Genomic DNA, 21724 nt, shown 5'->3' with positions numbered 1-21724 from the left:
GCAGGACCACGGTCCAGATAGAACCACGATCTATGAGAGAGAGAGAGGGCGAGAGAGGAGGCGAGAGAGAGAGAGAGAGAGAGAGAGAGAGAGAGAGAGAGGGAGGGAGAGAGGAGAGAGAGAGGGAGGGAGAGAGGAGAGAGAGCACCAGTCAGTGTTGTTCCTGCTGTGGATCAGAGAGGAGATAGGAGCATCATCACTGAACAGCCAGCTGCTCGTGTCCAGGTAAAAACACCTTCAGCTCAGTTTGTGACGCGTTGATTGCTGGCGGTCATCTGCGTCTCGTGTTTCTTCTGAGGAGATGGAGATGCTGAGTCACCGGGACGTTCAAAACAACCCGCATTTTGACGTTGCTCTGGCGGTAGAAGAGCATCGTGCGTTTTTAGCATCTATTCGGGTCTGAAAAGGCTCGCGTTTCTTGTGCGTGTGCGCGTGATCCGTTGGCGGGGCGTTTTTCTCTCGCCGTCTTCATCACTACGCACATCGGTTTCGTTCGATCCCGTTGGTCTTTGTGCTCGTTAAGGTCGCCCGATGGGCTTCCTCTCTCCGCCTGCTTCTCCTCCCCGATATTCATGTCTCCGGTTTGCATGGTCGTAAAATGGAGGCTGGATGGAGGAGGAGGAGGAGGAGGAGGAGGAGGAGGATGCCATGGCCTCCGTCTCTCACGACGTGCGTGCTGCCACACGATACGTGTTTGTTTTGTTTAAAAGACGTTTACTAAAATGATGAACGATGCGTCACCGGCGAAAATACGTTAAAACGGGAATTTAGAGTGTGATTTAACTTCATTCACACGGAGACCATATTTAACACGTCAGTTGTTTGTTCACCCTGTTTTTTATACTAATATTAGCATTTGTCATTACAAATCCTTAATAAACCGCCTGCAATGTCCTCAGGTGTCCAGTATTGTAGGTCCCAGTAAAATGTGGACTAAATAGGACGTCTTTTTACCCCTAAAAAGGCTCCTCGACAATAGGATAAAACATCAATAGGACAAAAAAAAACATGCAACACAGTTTCCAATGAATTAGTATTTAGCAATTTGAAAACAACAGGAAACATGTTCCTAAATATGATTAGAGAATTACTGTGAATGCAGCAGATCCTTTTCCTTCTTTAAATGTTTTTGGCAAAGCCAGGAGTGTTAAAAAGAAATAAAAACCAAGGGTGCCTCTGATAATATCTGTAAAGGAAAAAGATATAGAGGTCGCCTCTATGTTACACTAAACACACTGTTTTGACACATCACTCCCTCCCCATCCCGGCCAAACAAGTTGCTCTATTTGTGTTATGAAATGGCCCTAAAAGTGACATTCCATGGTCTACAGCGACAAATCATGAAGCCAGTCTCATTAAAAAGCCAAAATGAGACACACTCACTGCAGACTGCAGTACGCTACATGCTAACATGCTAACTCTACAAGCTAGCAGCCTGTCAAACATCAAGAGATGCATCAAACAAAACCAATGGTGCTGATTTCGGTTTGCTTCATTGAAAACAACAGTAGTACTTCCAAAGTATGGAGTTAGCGTGGAGCTTTGCGTTTATTTTGTAAGCTCCCTCACCTCGCTCCCACTGCGACCAGTACCACCAGTGCGACCAGTACCACCAGTGCTATCAGCACCACCACTGCGACCGGTACCACCAGTGCTATCAGCACCACCACTGCGACCAGTACCACCAGTGCTATCAGCACCGCCAGTGCGACCAGTACTGTATAGATCCCTGTCAGCCTTTTAAACCTGCCTTCGTCCAGGGTTTGGATTTGCTTTCCAGGCATGCATACAAATTATCACATATTTCTTCATTTGAATTTTTAAACACACAGTTTTAGAATACGTGTGCTACAAAAACATATTTGGTGTAATGAAAGCAAGGAGAAGGTTCATGGAGATATCTAGCAGTTGAAATACTGTGTTATCCTCTTAATACTCTTAGAGCTCAGGGAACAAACATCTTACTGAAGGTTCTTGAGCACCGATTTTGATATCTGCCAAAATGTTTGTGATCCTTATTATCGTCTGCTGTTTGCTTATCTCTCGTTCGTCTTGGTGAATAATACCGACACACAGACACCATCTTCCAGTGCGGCCATTTTATTGTTGCTCGCCATGTGTGACTGACCCGCACGTCAAGGAGCTTGTTGGGCTGAGCTCAGCATATGTTGCCAGCAGTATAAGAGTTCCCAAGCAGAGCTTTGTTTTCTGATCTCCTCCATTGATCGCCACGCACTGGGACAGTTTGGCACTGCCCTCCGCTGTTACCCATCACTCCCACTGTCCAAATAGAACAACAAGATCGGTTGTTAAAAATATGCAAAAAAAAAATGCAATAAGCACGTCTCTATTGAAGCCTAACCCATATGTCAGACCAAATGACCCCATCGCTGATTGATTCGGCCGTGTAATATATGTTATGTACAATTTAAGAATTCCCATTTACTGGTCAAAAACTACGTAATACATGAAGATTTTGGAGCACATCCATTTTGGGATAAGGCTTGAATAGCTTAGTCTTCATTTTTCACATGATGATGTTTTTTTTATGATGCACGTCTCTTCTCCGTGTGCACACTGTCCTGTGTATGTGTGTGTCTGTGCTGACTCATGGAGTTGTGTTGCGTAACCTTCACGTTGGCCTCAGCTGAGTCCTGTTTGAGGAGGTGATCGCTGTTCTGCCAGCTGACACCCTACAAACTACAGACAGATTGAGGAGTTGTTTCTAAGGCCTACGGGAAGCTGAGGAGAGACACAGTGGTTGTTTTCATGTAATTACTATTGGGAGGAGGGCGGCGGGGGGGCTACCAGGAAACTAACTGGACTAAAGGAACTTTTGGAAAGGTTTCCTCAAAACGCTGGTTACACAAACTGTGCATCCCAGACTACAGAGACTTTTTAAAAGATGTATGTGTATGTGTGTGTGTGTGTGTGTGTGTGTGTGTGTGTGTGTGTGTGTGTGTGTATGTGTGTGTGTGTCAGATATGGGCAGACAGGTAAAGAGGATGGTTACTGGCGGGCCTCGTTCTGCTCGCTCTGGTGAGTCATCGTCCCACCGCCATTCACAAAGTGCAGGTGCAGTTTGCGAGTTCCTTCTTTGTGACTCAGACAACGCCGAGTTAGATTCCTGTACATCTAATGCTGAGGTTCAGGGCCAATGTAAGTGTAGGGGAATCAAATCAATTTCAGCAAACATTCCAGGTGGATTTTATGGAAAAACTGGTATTAAAAACACATTACTTCTTGATGAAAAAAAGCTCTAAATAACATTTTGACAGTCTTATTTATTCCCACTTACTTGTGTCTTATTTGTGTCACCCTCACAGGTAATTCAGTATAATATAAATATATATAAAATAATCAGTGTGTTACAATGTATACTGTATGACAGTCGTCTCGTCTGCTTGAATGGCGATAAAATCTGTGCACCTTAATTCCTCCAGAATGTCACCCCGCCTGTGGATACCAGCTTTGACGAGAACACACAAGCTTGGGGCAAAACCAATGTTGCCACAGGCAGAGTCTATTGTATTGTACTTTTTATTTAATCAGTTTAAAGTCGTGGTTCTAAAAGGCTTGCGTGTGTTGCAGAGCAATTCCCCGCCAGAACAACAGGTGGAATAACGTTTTTTGTCGAAGGCGACCTAAAGAGTCACGTCTTTGTGTGTGGAAGTTGTTGGTTTGTTTATTTATTTATCATAGACCTTATTGCCCCGTGCATCACCACTGTTTCTTTTCATCACAGACACATTTGTCCCGTATTTTCCTCGGCAACTTTGTTCCCCTCGACCGGCAAACTGACGTTTGCAGAGATCTCCCTCCATGAATCGGAGGCCATCCGCGCTTCCTTATAGTCCACCAATGACGGCTTGTAAGAAGTGGTCAAATTTATGCATTTCTTCTGACAAAAGCTCTTCGATCTGATTCGTTCTCTCGTAAACATTCTTCGTTTTAACGGAAACGTGAGACTCCGTAAAGGATGTACTTAGCAGACCCATTGCAGCCTTGTGCGCTGCGGGAGAAAAATGGATCGACACACGCAAGCACGCAAGGAGGTGTGAAAAGGCACGCAAGGGACACGCAAGGGGCTCTTGCGTCTGCGTGTCCTTGCGTTGCTCTGAAAACGCAGAAGCATAAACTAGGCTTCAGACCCGCCTCCTGCGGGCAGTCTTGAGATTGCCACTAGCGCAGCTGAAACGCGCATAAAGACAGGCTGTGCATATGACAGGCAGGGACGTGCGGCAGAAGCACATATTTTCCTCAGATATCTTATTTTACAAATATTATTGGGTCCATACCATATTTCAAAAACTTAAATATTGCCAATTTTTATAATATTTAATATTATCTTTTTCTTTTTGGGCTGAAGGAGGGGCGCTCCAAGTGGGGCGACGCCCAATTGCCCTCTATTGGCCAGCCGCCACGTGTGTTACGCTTGTGTACAGGGCTCTTTTCAGAATAAATCAGGCGAGAATCTTTCACGTGGAAACGTGTAGGGATAAAATGTGTGATGATGGAGGAGAATATTGAGGTTGGATGATGGAGAGAGTCTCTGCTAGATGGACCAGTGTCTTGTTGATTTGCTAAAGTGCAGCCTCAAGAGAGGCAGATTAACCGCTAATGATGGACAGTGCTGGTGTTTTTAGGCTACCGCCATTATTGGGTCGATAAGCTCGCTCTGCCCTCGTTTTCTCTGTCCTGCCCACAGGAGACGAGAGACCGGACAGGTGTCCCCATCAACCCTCAGCTCAGTCTTACTGGGGCTCCGAGGTGCTTTTTGATTGGATTGGTAATGACGGTTCGCAGTCTTGACTCATTGAAAAGATATAGACCCTGACAGCACCCTGTGCTTGATGATTTCATCAGTTCTGTAGAGGTGGATAGTTTTATTATGAGCAGCTAGAGCTGTTTTCAGGTACGAGTCTTGGTACCCAGGCCCAAGGAATCAGGGGTCCGGCTTACTACTCACAATTACTTGAATCATTTCTGTCATAGGAATTGCATGATTATACATTGTTCATTCTGTACACATGGCATCCATTGTAGTCTGTCCATCCCGGGAGTGGGATCCCTCCTCTGACGTTCTCCCTAAGGTTTCTTCCCTTTTTTCCCTCTTGGAAGGGTTTTTTTCATTTTTTGGGGAGTTTTTCCTGTGCCGATGGTGGGTTTCGGGACAGAGGATGTTGTATGTGTACAGACTGTAAAGCCCTCTGAGGCAAATTTGTAATTTGCGATTTTGGGCTATACAAAATAAAATGACTTGACTTGACTTTGTTTGAAGGGCCAGTTTGTAACATTTCAGTTTAAAATAGGGCATCCTGATCACATCTGTTTTCCACTTGGATATTTAGAATCTGCTTAGGAATTTATTTTCTATTATTTAATTTTTATTAGCCTATATTTTCTTCACAAAACTGCAGCAAAGTCCACATTTGCGCTGCAGTAATCCTCCATAAGGAGTGAATCATTTTGTAAATGTTTCAAATCCCTCTATTTGAAAAATGTGTAGCACAGGTTATATGTTGTGTAGTTTTTTGTAGAGCTGCACAATTGATCGAAGGTTTTCATAATTACATAGCTGTTTGCTTCTCACAATGAAATGAACACAATAAACTCTTTAAAAGGCTCCTCTAATAGAAATCAATGTTTTGGCCTCTCGTTTGGGCGGCTTTCATGCTGCAGCCTGTGAAAAACGTTCCTCAAAGTTGCGGCTGCAGTCGTAGAAGAGTCATTTTGATTGGAACGTTTTACATCTTGGAGATGCACGTAAATAAGAAGCAGTTTTATTTTGATGCTCAGATTTGTGAGACTGATGAGAAGGAATGCAGCATAAGTTGAATGGGAAAGTAGCGTTCTGTTTATTTCAATGTCAAACAATATTGTAATGTACAGTTCTTGAAATGAATTGTCGTGATAAAAAATCCCAAATAATATTGAGTATCATTCAAGCATGTTCATGCAGCCCTCTTACCCCATGTGCTACGGAGGGATGAGGCAGGAACGGGCCGTCTTCATCTGCAGCCTGAATGAAGTTCTGAAGTTCAGATGCATGTTTCACCTACAGCAGTTCTATTTAGGGGTTTTACAAGATCAAAACGTGGAACCTTGGGACCAATGTTGATCTTAAATAAGTGTTAAGTCAGGATTGTCAGATTTATGTCTCAAGTGTACAGCCTGCATTACTGGATATCTTCACATTTGTTGGAGGATTTATTGAATTAGTAGCTCAAACTACCTGTTTAAGAAGGGTTGCTAATGAAAATGACCTATGACACGATAACGGCCAGCAGAAGATAAATGTGGCGGGCCGTGCATTTCATGAATCCACCCCTTAATACCATCCTTATGACGGCATCGCTAACTGGCGTTGGGGTCGGCCGACCTCTTCTTGCAATGTCTAGCTTTTATTGAAACGTCCGTCTTGAAAACGCCGTTGTAAGAATATCTGCAATGGATATTTTCTACTTCATCAGCCATTGTGGGATGAACAAAAACAGCTGGTAGACATACAGGAATGAGCTCGTTCTGGTATTTAATCAAAAGACGTGCTCAAGCTGACGTCATTGTATGCCTGCAAGCATGTTTGTGGAAATAATATATCAAAATAAAATGTATATACTGATGGTATTTAGGTCAACAGAGAATGGCTCTGACAACACGCGACTGAAATATTATCCTGCATATTGATGGGTTACGGTGGACGACCTTGTGTTCCTGCTAAAAACATTTGCCATTATAAAAATTGTCCTCTCTACCCTCTGACAGGCCCAGCTGTAGCATCCCTCACCATGACTAAAGAGGAGAACCTGGAGGTCCAGGAGAAAGAGAGGCATGACTGCGAGGAGCAGGAGGAGGGGAAAGTCCAGAAAGAAGAGGAGGAGGCACTGACCGAGGAGGAGGAGGAAGAAGAGGGGGAGTATGAGCTAGAAGAGGAGAAGGAGGGAGAGCAGAAAGCAGAGGTGGAGGATGAGGATGAGCAGGGAGAGGAGGAACCGGAGGAGAGAGAGGAGCAGGAAGTAGAGGAGGACCCACTGGCTTGTCAGGAGTGTGACGTCGATCCAGAGCCTGAGCTGCTGTCAGTGTCCGAGTACCAGAGTCCAGTTCATGAGCCACGCCGACGAGCCATGGTGCACCCCTCCGCCCAGGCCCCGCTCCCCAAAGACTACAGTACGTCACACCACCTCAAATACACACGGCCCTAGTAGCTTATGTAGATACTGTTCACTACACACTACACACAGTCCTATGCAGATAATATTATACCATCTTCAACACTGCTATCAACCTTAACTACATACTGTACTTTATGTACATAGTGTTTTACCACCGTTAAAACTGCAATACCACCTTCAATACACACAGGCTTTACCACCCAGCCTCAAACCACCACCCAAGTCCCTTCGCCTGGGTGTCCCTTACCTAAGGTCTGTGCTAGGTCATACCACCTTAAAAACATAATGGTACTCCTCTCTATCCAGGCATTACTGCTCAGGATACTATTACATAATACAGTGGTTCTTAAACTGTGGGGTGCGTCATACGCTCTCGCGAAAACTTGATCTGCTCGCTCGAAAGTATGACTTTTGGCAGTGTGTGGGCGGGAACCAAAGGAGGACGGGCTCTTCTCTGATTGGTCCTGGTCGTTGAGGCTTTGAGTCTCGTCGGCAGGCACGTCACTCACTTCAACCAAACTCCGGTAAGTAGCTACATATATGTATGGTGAAAACTTATATTTAATGACGAACCGAAGTAACGGTACCCATTAAACCGGTTTTGATTAAATACTAGTGGTGATTAGGGCATTTGACCCACGGTCACTTTATTTATTCCATGAAAAAGAGTCAGTTCTCGGGACATAGTCACTGTTATCTGCCAGTAGGTAACATAGCTAGCTACTAGCTAGCTTTAAGCTTGCTGCTCCACCATACATATATGTAGCTACTTACCGGAGTTTGGTTGAAGGGTGGTGGTGAGTGACGTGCCTACGAGACTCTGTCAAAGCCTCAACGACGAGGACCAATCAGAGAAGAGCCCGTCCTCCTTTGGTTCCCGCCCACACACTGCCAAAAGTCATACTTTCGAGCGAGCAGATCAAGTTTTCGCGAGAGCGTATGATAAATTCGAGCGAGCAGACTTGCGAAAACCTGAAATTCACTCAAATAGACGTTTCCTCGCATGTGTGAGTTTTGTCATTAAACTGACGCCATAGGTGCGACCCTTTCGTGGGGCGCGGAGGTATTACAGATGGGGCACGAGGGGCTGGGGGAAATGTCGATTCTTTGTAAAAAAAAAGTTTACCTTTTATTTATTATTATTTTATTTATAATCCTTTATTAATCCCACGTGGGGAAATTATTCTCTGCATTTTACCCCTCCTTAGTAATTAGGGAGCGTTTGAGTCCTGCCCTTTTCCCCACGCAACATCCCTGACAGAGGCATGCAAACTATGGAGAGAACACAGATCAAATCGCACTGTAAAACATCAAAGCCCTGTTTAGTTATACTAAGCTATTTTTGACAATTTTTTTTTTGCACATCTTTACTTTGCGTTGTTCCAACAAAGTTCAATTTTATTTGTTTGTTAATTGTGCTGTGTGCAACACACAGGCAGTGTATTAATAATAACACCTCAACCATGTTGGATATGTAATTGTTATTTTACCTGGATATTTTTATCAAAGAAAAAATGGTACATATGCATTTTTATATAACATAAATTGGCTCACAGTATTGTCCCCTTTAAATCATATCAAGCAATTTGGACTTATTTGCAGTTGTCCAGTTGTATTGTATGTTATGGATAAACAGTGAGCAGGCAGATGGGCTGGAGGTCAATGCAGAGTCCGGCTTCTAATTTCTACTAAACAACAAAATGCAAAAACAATCACAATCAGTTACAGTAACTTGAGCAGAGTCTCTGTGCGCCTTCACATAGCTACAACACGCACAGAGAGAAGCATGGAGAGGTGAACAGTGAGGAAATGATCCAAATCATAGACCTTGGTGGATTGTCCATGACAACAGTCCATATCAGTGACAACTGATAAATATCCTTGGAAAGCTCTGGAATGACTTGTGTGGACGATAGGCTCATTGGTATTCATCAGACAAAATCAGGGCCGGCCAGCTCCATTATACACTCTGCATTTCCTCTCCATTATCCAGCAGTGAATACAGAGCCGTCTTCCTCACCCACACCAGGGTGTTTTCTGTCTTTAACAGGCTATCATTTACTAAAATGAACAGGTAGCTTACATACTGAAATATCAAATATCAAGTTATGGCAGAACTGATGGCCTTGCAGATGAAAAACAGGTTTTTCCTTTTGCAGGAATGGCTTTGAGTTTGATTGACAGATGGTTCATCCTATCACCTGCCAGGTACTCTTTTGTCCATGCAGATTTCATGTCAGCTTCTCATATGGCTCTATGTGAGAATAGATCAAATCACCCTCACCATCTGTCATACATGAGGAAGGATTTTCATTATGCTATGCGTGTCTCCTCGATTCCTTGAGGCGGAGGAAAGGAGGTAGGCAAGAGACAAAGAGACGAAAGGAAAGAGTGGTGGAGGCAACAGGCATTTAATAAACAAGACATCCTTGCCTCTTAACTGTCATTTTATAGGGACATTCATTAAATATGACGTCTGTCCAGGCAGAAACCTATGGTTCTAAGGAGTAAAGCCTTCCATGTTAACTTGCATTCTCTCTCATGCTACCAGGGACAACTAAAGAATAAGTCAAATTGTATAGAAGTCTATTAGAAAATGACTCTACTTCTCTCTTGATCTCTTACTTCAATAAACATTGTAAACAATAAACATTGTAAACATGAGTTTATGGGTTCAATACAAGTTACAAGTCTTCTTTAATACTGCATGATGTTATTTAGTAAATTATGGTCCATTTAGAGTCAATTAGACTATAAAGCAGGGTGTGATTTAGGGCGCTGCAACCTGGCCTCACTCTCCTCATCTCCATCCGTCTCCAGCCTTCACCTTCTTCGACCCCAATGACCCGGCCTGTTTAGAGATCCTCCTGGATCCTCAGACCACCATCCCGGAGCTGTTTGCCATCGTGCGTCAGTGGGTTCCCCAAGTACAGCACAAGATCGACGTCATCGGCAGCGAGGTAAGAACACACAAACACAAGCACACTGAAGCACTTGTTCAGTGTCAGTTTGCTGTTCAACTTCTTAGGCACAGTGATCAGCCACACAATTAGACAATCATTCCCTAACCTGCATACAGGTCCCACTGCTGATGCTGTGACAGTTTCAAATTATCCTGATGACAATAATTGTAATGCAGCGAGGAGTTTGACAACTGCTGGAATACAGTGTGAACGCTTCCATTCCATTAACTGTAATATTACATGGCTGCTTAATCTATAACGCATAATGATTTTGTGTTCACTCAACTCAAAAAGTATCATCCTTCTGGCAAAAATCCTTTCAGCTCGTCTCCTTGGCCTGTATTGGCATCTGGCTCAGATTACTGCTGTCACTTCACCAGGAGGCACATGCGAGGAAACCCGCATTCTGGTTTACACCTGCGGGCGGTTTCTGTACAAACCGCAGAATACTGTACATCATTTGGTGCACTTTATGCATCCCCTCCCATATCTTTATGGGAAACTTTCTCCATGACCCTCCCGTGAATGCACATGCATGGCACGGAAATCGCAATTTGCTATTTTAAGTCAACAGACAGTCAGCGCTTTTACCTCAGTGCGGCTTGTTTATTCATGCGGCATCACAAAAACACAAGGATTATTTCTTTTTAGTTGAGTTCGGATTTAACACTGACACAAGGTGATGCTGATCCAGTTAAAATGCTGCATGAACTTCAAACTGACAGACAGAGCAGAGAGAAGTGGTGCAGAGGCAGGGAGAGGCTAAAGGGAATGTCATGGAGGCTCTACCATGACTCGGCAGAACGCTGAGTCAGCCTGGACCAGTGACATGACAGAAATGACTCATTCAGAAAATTGCTAATATTTTTACTTGTAGTACAACAACAACAACTATGACGCATTTGTAATATCTCCCACTTGGTGATAATAACAATGAAACTGTCAGCAAACTGGCACAATCTACAAAATGTTTCCAATATTCAGCGGGCAAAAAAGGGGCCACAGACAATGTGCAATTACAATAAATCATAACCTCCTGATACATTTGAAAAGCTCAGAAGTGTGTTTTTCGAGAAATTGTGACCTGGTTAATTGAGATAATAATCCACAGACCTTGTTGTGAGCAGTTTCGTTCATGGTACTTTATAGCTCAGAATGTCCAGAAAGAGACACCGCTGTTGAGTTTCAAATGTATTTTTTGCCCTTCAAGCACCACAGGCAATGTGCCACTTAGTCCCATTGTATTGGCAAGAAGGCAGACAAAAAGCAAGAGGACAAATATGTATTTTTAAATTTTGGAGTGAACTGTTCCTTTAAAACTCCTCTCCATTGGTTTCACTTTTCAGACCCCGAGGCTTCACCTATTTTATACCTCTGATGATAAATCATTCAACGAGATGAAATGAGTGGGATGCTGCATTGGAGTCGTCACCCTTAATCAGTCGCCCACTTTCTCCTGTCACTAAAGTATTCGTAGAAGGAACAGACATTTAATCAAAGAAGCTTTGATGCTGGGTCAGGTCCGACATGGTAGCTAACACATAAACGCCCGCTGTGAGTTTTTGAGTGAAACTGCACTGAGCCAAGAAGCAAATGATGTGAGGTTGTCCATCACGTGCCGCTCTGTTTCCCTGTCTCAGATCCTGAAGCGTGGTTGCCATGTCAACGACCGCGACGGTTTGACTGACATGACGCTGCTTCACTACAGCTGTAAGGCTGGAGCGCACGGAGTTGGTAAGCTGGTATTTAATACGGATACAATCAGTCCAACTTGTTCAGCCACGCTGCAGCATCCGTAGGGAGGTTACCGGTTGAATTAAGAGACTGGTGTTATTTTTATCTTATATATATCTATATAGAATAACAATTTTCTCTTTTTAATCGATTCATTTTTATCCAGAGCCGGGAGAAACACTGTCACATGTTTTTTTCCTCCCACCACCGGGCTAAATATCAACATTATTAACAACCCATTTTCATGATTAACATTCTTACACATGCAACATCATATGTTTTTTCATGACACATTACTTAAACCATCGATTTAGTTTCAAATACATTTTCTGTCAATCCACTAATTGATTAATGCACTTATTGTCTGTTGCACATTATCACATGTTTTTCATGTGTGGTAGTTTATTTCTCGAACAGACTGGACACAGATGAGGTTGGAGTCATAGATCAATTTCTATCAGAATTCTTTAATGGGAAAATTAATGGGGCGTAAAGCACTTGAACTGTCTGAGAGAAAACATAAAAACCTTTGAAAATATCATGCGAACATCCGTGTTAATCAATTAACTAAAGTAGTCAATCAAATGTAGTCAAGTGGAAAATGTCCTTAAGACAATCACGTCCTAGACGGGCGTAGCAAAATTACTCTAGGGACCACAAATAAAGGCCAACATCAGTTCAGTCAGTGATGTCGGGGATCTGTGGTGTGGCGGGCGGCGGCGGTGGCGGGGGAGGTGCATCTTTCTTATCCTCCTAACCCCGGTCCTCACCGCGTGTGCAGGTGACCCGGCGGCGGCGCTCCGTCTCAGCAGCAAGCTGATCGCTCTGGGCGCCGACGTGAGTCTGAGGAGCCGCTGGACCAACATGAGCGCTCTCCACTATGCCGCTTACTTTGACGTCCCGGAACTGATTCGAGTCCTGCTCAAAGCCGCTAAACCAAGAGGTGCACACAAACAAACACACACACACACACGCACATCACACAGCAATCAAAACTCATGCTCAGAATTGGTGGTTAGTTCTGACTCTTCTTTTGCTCTCTCCGTAGTGTTGAACTCCACCTGCAGTGACTTCCACTATGGCACAGCCCTCCACATCGCTGCCTCCAACCTCTGTGTGGGTGCAGTCAAATGTCTCCTAGAGCATGGAGCCAACCCTATTGTTCGGGTAAACTAACTATTTTTGTAGGCTCAGAATCTCCCTCTAGCTTGATGATCACCATATGTTTTCACTTCATTCTTCTCTTCTTCTTCATTCTTCTCTTTTCATTCTGTTGTTTCGCCTCAATCAAAGGGGAATTCACCTTGCTCCTCGTGTGGCCTGTAGTCATAGATGTAATCATCTACCATCTCTCTCTGCAGAACGATAAGGGCCAGGTTCCAGGGGAGGTGGTTCCCGACCCGATGGACATGACTCTGGATAAGGCAGAGGCAGCCATGGCGGCCAAGGAGCTGAAGCAGTTGCTTCTGGACGCCGTCCCCCTGAGCTGCAACCTCCCGAGAGCCACACTGCCCAACTACGACAACATCCCAGGAAACCTGATGCTGACCTCGCTGGGGCTGAAGCTGGGGGAACGTGTGATGCTGGACGACATGAAGGTCAGAGGCTCAATGACTCTCAGGGATGTTAGTCCATCCCAAGTCTTAAACATAGAACGGAAAAATATTTTGCTGGAATTTTAGACCAGCTGGTTAGCTCTGCTCACGTAGCAACAGGCATTCACAGAATGTTAATCACTAAGTATTGCCCCATGCACTATAACCATTGGCAATAAAGATTCTTATGACAAAATTATATTTAAATAGACGTAATGATGAACGGTTAGCCACCAGCTGCTCAAGAATGAATGCTGCCATGTCTGCTTAATTCAGCTTGTTGATGAGCTCTGGCGGAACTATGTCAACAAACACCTTAATATATATTGGAATCAATTAAAATGTCCTTGGCTCTCATCGCTGTTGCAACCCAAGTCCAAGTTTTCCAAGTAGGAAAAGCAAGAAACATGAAACCAGTTGGAAGCGCTAATACGAGGCCTCTAGGGATCTGATTAACCTTCCAAAAAGAAAAATAGGAAAGATGAGCTCCTTGTTATGTAAAAATCATCTGCGTCCGGCTCACAGTTTACAAATTGAATGAAACAATTGGCAGAAACAAGAGTGGTGGTTTTACTGGTTGTCCAGGACTGGGGAGCAGGACTGGTGGCTCCTTCTGGGCAACTGTGATTCAGTGGTTGAACGTTGTCGTCATTCAGATCAGAGGATCGACAACCTCGAACCCCGGTTCCCCTGGTGCATGTCAATGGGTTTAGGGCAAGATGAAATTGCTTCCATTGAATAGGTATGAATCTAAGCTAGAGTTCTGATGCGCGGCCATCAGGGTCTGAAAGTGGATGAATGAGTGAATAAGGATATGTTGTCTTAAAGCATTTGGAGCGGTCCGAAGACAGGAAAAGAGATGCACTAGTCCATTTACCATTTACCATTCGTCAGTCACATATGTTGTGGTCACAGCAAAATGAACTTCAGTTTTCCACAGACCATACCACATTCGCATGGACACATGGAGCCTGTGGCAAACTAGGCCGTCAGAATCAACCTGCTAGTAACACATTTAGTCTAATTTCATAGTTGTCCGATTTACTTCCTTTCAATGAAATCAACATGTGGGAATGCTTCCTGCTGGACCAGCTGTTTGTAAATGACCCTTAACCTAGTTTGGCACATCTGTACCCCCCGAACATTTCAAACTAAAAACACCCACTCAGTTAACTCGACGGTTAAACATGATGTTAATAGTATATTTCTGGTGCTTTTGCTCCAGGTGAATGCATTCCTACTGGACACATTTAAATCTTTTTTTTTTGTGTGATGGCTGCCTTTTGTCCTTCACACCCTCACAATGAATGAGCTCTGAACAGTGTGTTCTCACTGTGTAGCTCCAGAGAGACCAGAGCAGAGACGTCGACCCGCCTGCAAACCTCAGACAGGTTGGTTGGATCGGGCGCCGGCCGGAAAACGTAGACTAACTGAATTGACTCCAGCACAACATGCCGCCTTCCTGACACGTGTCCCTCCACCTGCAGCTGTGATATTGTGTCTCCTCCCTTTCCCTTGTCATAAAATACAGCAGCAGACACTCTGCCTCCATGCAGCCTAACCTAACCTGATCTCTGCAGTCATGTAAGTGGCCCGGAGAGTTTTCACCCCTAACTTTACGGTCCTCCGTCTCTGTATGTCTCCCTCAGTCCGGCACGCTGAGGTTTTGTGGCACGACAGAATTCGCCAGCGGTCAGTGGGTTGGCGTGGAGCTCGACGAGCCGGAAGGAAAGAACGATGGCAGTGTGGGCGGCGTGCGCTACTTCATCTGCCCTCCTAAACTAGGTAACTGCTGTCATGGTCCCCGGGAGCCAGCCCCCGAACCTCTGCAGAGACAGCTGTAACTCCTTTTCCCAACTGCTGTCTGCAGGATTTGAGGGTTTACTGAGTTGTCGTTTCTGCCCTGCAGGCATTTTTGCACCGGTGTCAAAGATTTCCAAAGCTGTGGATCAGGCCCCTTCATCAGTCACCTCCACCCCCAGAACCCCCCGTATGGACCTGGCCTCCCGCCTCACCCGGAAAACCAAGAAGGAGAAAGAGAAGAAGGAGAAGCCCAGAGCGAAAGGTGTAGCTCTAATCTCTATGAATGCCAATCAGGGATTCTGTTCTCATTGAAGAGAACAACATTTAATCCCAGATTTCTTGACGAGTCATGTGTGAATCTCTGTGATAAAGGATTCTGTTTTCTCTGCGTTCTCAGCCCAGAAGAAGAAGTTGTCAGTAGCGAGTCTGGATCCAGAAGGAATGAACGTGGAAGTTGGAGACCAGGTTCTGGTGGCAGGACAGAAACACGGCATCGTCCGCTACTACGGGAAGACTGACTTCGCCCCAGGTCTGTCTGCGGGGCTTCTCTGACATTATTGCTGTTGTAACCAGATCATTTACTAATCACTAGGCTGATCTGAATGAACGATGTTGGTTTCATCACATACTGCATATTGAACAGATGTGCAACATGACCAAATACTGTGATTAATAAGGTAACAGTTTGAGAGTATTGAACCTCCTCTTTTTGTTTGTGTTGTACTACTGTTCTTGTGTTCTACTTACTGATTGAATGTAATTAGATACTTTTAAAACACTTTCTTGGGCCTTATGAAGGCTAAACTTTACGCAAATGTGAATATAAACAATAGAATAGAAAAAACGCTAACATACCATCATATGTCACTTTTTACACTGGCTATTGTGTTGGAGTTGTGTGGAGTTGCATTTTTGTAAAGGTCCAGTTTTTTCCTAAACTGGCCATTGCACAAAAAATCTATTTTTTTCTTAAAAAATTTACAAACAATATGGCCCCCCCAAAAAACGGTTGATACAGATCAATTGAAAATAAGCGACAAAACAAATGTAAGAAAACACAACAAAATGTATTCAAACACAAGTAATTAGTTTCAAACATCGTTAAAAAAAATTGATATTTTCACAGGAAAAAACCCCCAGTTGGTATAAACCACGCTGCTGTGTACTGCGAGAATTTTCCCACCGCGGAACTTATAAAGGATTATCTTATATTATTCTTGATTTACATGTCATACAAATTAAAATAACGTTTTCAAATACCCCCTAACCCCATAATGTACCATTAAGGTGGTCTCCAACATCTAAGATGGTTTTCTCGCCTAAATAAGGCTACGTATAAGAACCCTTTTGTTTCCTTCGTCTTCTGATGGACTTCTTGTCTTCCTGACACATCCATGACTTCAGCATACGTGACTCGAGCTCTCTGTGTCCCTGCAGGTTACTGGTTCGGTATCGAGTTGGATCAGGCCACAGGAAAACATGACGGCTCGGTGTTTGGAGTCCGCTACTTCAACTGCCTGCCGAAATATGGAGTGTTTGCTCCACCCTCCCGGGTCCAGAGGTAAGACACCACCAAACCTGACCTCGTCACACTGTTTAAGTCTGGCTAAAGCTGTGGTGCAGGAAGGGCAAAGCGTGAGGATGTAAGGACTGTGAGTGGAGAGTGATACATGAAAATCCAAATGTTCAAGCCTGTGGAGGTCTGATGCTGTGTCATAATCCCTCATATACCTGGAAGAATTCAGTTTACTGACATTTTCTTCTCATGCATTCTGACAGTATCCTCAAGCCTCTAAACAACTAACTGTTTTCATCAGAATCGGAGGCCCTAAAGAAGGCTTCCAAAATGACAACTCCATGGTGAAGAAAGTCCACCAAGTCACCAGTAAGTACCTTCACTCTGAGTGTCTGAAGAGGACCGTTTAAAATCCCTTTCTTTGGAGAGCAGGTGTGCTGACTGACCATTGGGCATATCTGAATTTGCATAGTCATGACCTCAACTATATGCAGATGTAAGCTGTCCTTTGTAATGCACATGGTTAAATGGGACTTGCTTCAGGTGCTCATTGTTATTGTTGTTACACTCTTTACTAATATTACATTCTTTGCAATGAACCAAGAAGTGAAAAATTTCGCTTCTGATCAGATGGATTGTTGAATCCCAAATGAGACATAGACTCACTGTGTAGGATTCAGTTCAGTAGTGTTTTCTTTTGATAGTGCTTCTCCTATTAAGTTTAGTCTACTTTACCTGTTGGAATGGGTTTTTTCATACCTTGGTTGTGTGTAGCGTAAAAAGGGCTACAAATAAACTTCCCTGTAAACCGCATATCAATGGGTTGTGGGTTGTGTTGTGACAGGTGATACAGCTCGGTGACCTTTATATGGACCCATAAACGTCCTTTTTGCATTGAAATCACTAACTAACCAAGACTGCTTGTCTTTGCTTGTGTTCTGAAGTGTCACAGCCAAAGCGTAACTTCAACACGATGCGTTCCCCTAAAGACCTGACGTCTGAGAGCTCCATATCCAGGTGAGACTGCTAAGAATGAATGAAGTACCAGAACACGTGTTTACAACTTTTACAGCTCAAGATGGTTGTATGATTACAGAGTTGCAGTCGTATGATATTACTAAGTACATTTATTCCGGTACTTTAATGAAATACAAAATATAAGTATTTAAGTACTTCCATTTATTGCTACTTTATATATCTACCGCATATCAGAGGGAAATATGGTACATGGAAATCCCATGTACACGTATTACATCAGTATGCAGCACAAGTTTTACTGAAACCACTTTACCCTCCGCCTGTTTCTTCATCTTCTTTCTCATCCCTTCCGCTCATCTTTCTTTCTCTCGTCCTCTGCCTCCTCTTCCTCTCTTCTCCACCAGGTTGCTGTTCTGCTGTTGGTTCCCGTGGATGCTTCGGGCTGAGATGCAGTCCTAACTCCTCCCTCCTTCTTCCTCCTCTGCTTCTCCACCTGACCGATCTCACCACTCTTCTCAATCTTCATCTTTACTTTTAGCGTTCCTCCCTCTCCGCCTCTTCACTGTCAGTCAGACTTCTCGTAGTGAAACTCTCTCTTACTCGGCCTGAATCCCTCTAATTTATCCGTTCTATAGCAAAATCTATAGTGCCTTGTATCCGATTAAAATGTCCTGCAATCCTTTCATGAAACTGAGCTAAAGCAATCACCCTGAAATATTCTCTTTACGCGTCCCGTCATTTTGTCTTGTCATCACATCGTCCCAGCTCGTCCAAGTTATCGCTTTATTTGAGACATCCGTTTGTGCATGTTTGGCTTTTGCTGCAAAGTCATTTGGGTCTCAACAAATTTAGTGGTTGGCACCAGCCGTAGTTTACTTTATTAACGAAATGTAATTAATGCTGATGCTTTGACCCATGGTTGTACAGTAATATCAATGACGTTTGCCAAACAAATTCCACAATCGCAGATCATTCTGAGAGTTGAGATGGGGCTGCCAGTTGTGAAAGAGCCATTAAACGCGTTAATCTTTGCCACTCCAACGGTGGAAACTGCATCTCACTCACAAGAAACAAACTGTGTGACGTTTGTTCTGCACAGCTCAGAGCGTGTAAAGCTATACTGCATCTAGATGTGGCTGCTGCTTGCCTCTCCTGAGACAAAGGCATCAACCCTAGAAACCATTATAATTCTAGACTGCGTGTGTCATCACCTGCATGCTTCAATCTCAGATGTCAAATGAATTCATTAAGTTTTTTGTGTTTTATCAGTGTTACCATCATATTTTTTTATCGTTCAAATGTATGCAACAAGTGTAATTTAAGCGTAGTTCTTGCTCTCTTTGAAATATGTCCGGCTCTGAAGTTTTGTTGATGCCAAAATTTCCTCTCAGCAAATTAGAACTCTTTCTCAACACTTGAAACAAAAGGCTGGATTTAACTTTTTGCTTCATCACAAAAAGAAAAAGATTCAGTTAACGTGGTCATTAATAAATAAAGTTAGTAGACATAATAGTGACACAACGGCTTGAACAACTATCATTATTAATCTGTGTATTGCATCGAGTCCGAGTTTAAAGACAGTATATTATGGAATTACTGTCAAGAGCCGCAATCATACTCTGTTAACCAAAAGTGCTAACAAACCCAAAACCATGACCTTCTTTAAAAAACTTCAAAATCTAAATAGGTTTTTTTTTCCTGCCTTGCTACATGTGATATTGAAGTCTCTTGTGTTTCTAATCCTGTCTCTGCTGCTTTCATGCTTGCGTCTGAAAATTGTTTGGTAAGCAGCGCAGCTCTCATCAAACATTCCTCTCCTCCCTTTTGGGGTTTTAAAATGTCCCAACGTCCCAATCTAAACCCTGAATAAGGTGCCCAGACAGGCCATGATATTTGTAAAAGTTCTCCTCTCTGCTTTCTCCCCAACCTCTATCATCCCTCTTTTTGCATTCAAATAATACTTTTCTTCCTTTTGTGAATGTGGGCAAATGTGAAAAGACAAAACACGACTTATACCTAAACATGCGTGTGGTCACTTGATGTTAAAATCTCTCTTGAAGTTTGATTTACTGAAATCAGCAATATGTAACCAGTGTACCTGTCTCTGTGTGGACGTGGTTCTTGTGTTGATGTCTCTTTACACTCTGTGATCAGCCTTCACGGAGCAGCGAACACGCTCACATGTTCACATGTTCCGAGGGCGGAGCCTGTTGGGACCAGACCCTCAAAAGCCGCTAACCTTACTCCGGCTTTCTAACAGCGCGTATGTCAGGGAGTTAGTTTGCCCAAAGGTCTGCTGCTCAACTGATTTTAACAACTTGCTAAGAAGAAGAGCAATCCATGGTTCCCACATTTTCGGATTTCTGAGTTCCGAAACAACTTTCTGTCCCGAAACACCAATTTAGATTTATTTACAATTTGAAATTGTGTACAAAACAGACATGTTTCTGTCTTGGAAACGCTAAATTAATGTCACCTGATATCAAACCCAGAATATTTAGATTTTCCACATCCGTCTTAGTGAAGTCAGACATAAACTCGGCTTTAGGACACCTAGAAAAAATGCCCATGCATCAATTGGTTGTCAGAACTGTCCCTAACGTTCTGTAAGACAATTTCTTTAAAAAATTAGAATCTTGATATCATGTACACAATATGGCATAATATGACTCAAAGCTTCGTTTTCCTTCCTTTCTGCTGCTGCCAGAGCAAAAGAGATGGATCAACCAAATCAACTTGTTGTAGTTTACATCTCGTTTTCATTTTAACCAGTGTGAACCAATGTGCTGCTGCAGCACGCTGTTCGATGCTAACGCTCCACTAAGAGAGTTTGTCTTTGTACAGTCAACGTACAGTACAGTCAATATGTCCCAGTGAAGACTGTCCAGTTGAACTTGGTGTTCCTACTGCTGTGAAATTGTGGATATTTCTCTGGTTTAGCCACTAAGTATCACAAGTGAGTCTCTAGATAACTTTTTCAAGACCTACCAAATGTCCCTCAAGCTTTTCTCATTCCAAATTCGATTTGTTCGACCGTGTGTCGGAGCCATCGTACGTAAAAAGTGATACATTTACAAAATTCTAATCATCAATTCTCTCACAACCTTGCTGGACTTGCACTGGATTAACTAACTCTAAAATTATGCCACAATCAATGTTAAATTTATTCAAACGGCCCATGGAGTGTTTATGGGGTATACAAAGTTCACATATGGAAATAAGTTACATTATCTAACACTCATCATAAGTATAACATTTTTTACTTATGACCCTTAAAAATAAACCAAATGTCTTTATTCTTTGACTTCTGTGGATGAAATACCTTAGAAATAACAAACGCACGAAGTCGAGCGGTTTTATTTTATATAGATGTCAAGTTATATTAATCGCTACAGTAGCATTTAAAGTGTTGACCTTCATCCCAGAAATAGTTTTATTTACCCAATCTGTAATCATCGTTTTTACACTTACGCTAGTCCTGGTATGTCGTATAGATTTGCTCCATTTCAACGACTGTGCTTTCTGGTTTTGTTTGACCACTTGTTTTACCATTCAATCTTCTTAAGAATATACAGTGTATAGCCTATATTTTGATAACTTCACTAAGTGTACTTTTCTTTTTTTAAGTGTTTGTGTATTACTTTGTGCCCGATTACAGTCCATGTGTGTGAGTAACTCCTGTTTTAAAATTGAGTGAGGCTAAACAGGAAACAGGGGAGAAGGAGCATCAGACGTCTTCATCCTACAGATACTCACTGCATGCTTTCTCTCTCTCTCTGTGTCAACTTTCTCAGTATTTTGTTGTTGGGTTTTTTCAATATATGTATCTTATTCTCAGCAGCATGGAAATGCTCCTAATAATAACAGTGACAACTTTATGAACATAATAAAGAATTTGATGTTGTTTTTTTTACCTATGCTGTCTATTGCTTTCACACATATTATTTTATTCAGTTATGAAAT

The 21724-nt window shown here is 43.0% G+C and overlaps 1 protein-coding gene across 3 annotated transcripts; it reads left to right on the top strand.

The window, feature by feature from the left end:
- The first annotated feature begins 40 nt into the window (after nt 1-40).
- On the top strand, nt 41-21674 carry clip3 (CAP-GLY domain containing linker protein 3). Of its 3 annotated transcripts, XM_040199770.2 has the most exons (15): nt 41-225; nt 6766-7167; nt 9993-10132; nt 11776-11869; nt 12651-12812; nt 12918-13036; nt 13231-13467; nt 14805-14855; nt 15114-15249; nt 15374-15529; nt 15665-15796; nt 16705-16828; nt 17085-17152; nt 17728-17800; nt 18166-21674. In XM_040199770.2, the coding sequence occupies exons 2-15, from the start codon at nt 6789-6791 to the stop codon at nt 18218-18220; spliced, it is 1926 nt and encodes a 641-aa protein (XP_040055704.2). In that variant the 5' UTR covers nt 41-225; nt 6766-6788; the 3' UTR covers nt 18221-21674. The 3 variants fall into 3 exon arrangements, with proteins under 3 accessions (XP_040055704.2, XP_040055789.2, XP_077954641.1); XM_040199855.2 differs by lacking the exon at nt 14805-14855; XM_078098515.1 differs by lacking the exons at nt 41-225; nt 6766-7167 and adding an exon at nt 8045-8179.
- Nucleotides 21675-21724: the final 50 nt, after the last annotated feature.

The sequence above is a fragment of the Gasterosteus aculeatus genome, chromosome 1 (assembly GCF_964276395.1).
Source record: "Gasterosteus aculeatus chromosome 1, fGasAcu3.hap1.1, whole genome shotgun sequence".
Lineage (NCBI taxonomy): Eukaryota > Metazoa > Chordata > Actinopteri > Perciformes > Gasterosteidae > Gasterosteus > Gasterosteus aculeatus.
Note: the sequence above shows the minus strand (reverse complement) of the source record. Positions and strands in the feature narration are given on the sequence as shown.

Coding starts and splice junctions, on each gene's coding strand:
- clip3 (XM_040199770.2), top strand. CDS start 6,789: ATGACTAAAGAGGAGAACCTGGAGGTCCAGGAGAAAGAGAGGCATGAC. Junction 14,856..15,113: donor CGCCTGCAAACCTCAGACAG/GTTGGTTGGATC, acceptor TGTCTCCCTCAG/TCCGGCACGCTGAGGTTTTG. Junction 15,250..15,373: donor CATCTGCCCTCCTAAACTAG/GTAACTGCTGTC, acceptor TCTGCCCTGCAG/GCATTTTTGCACCGGTGTCA.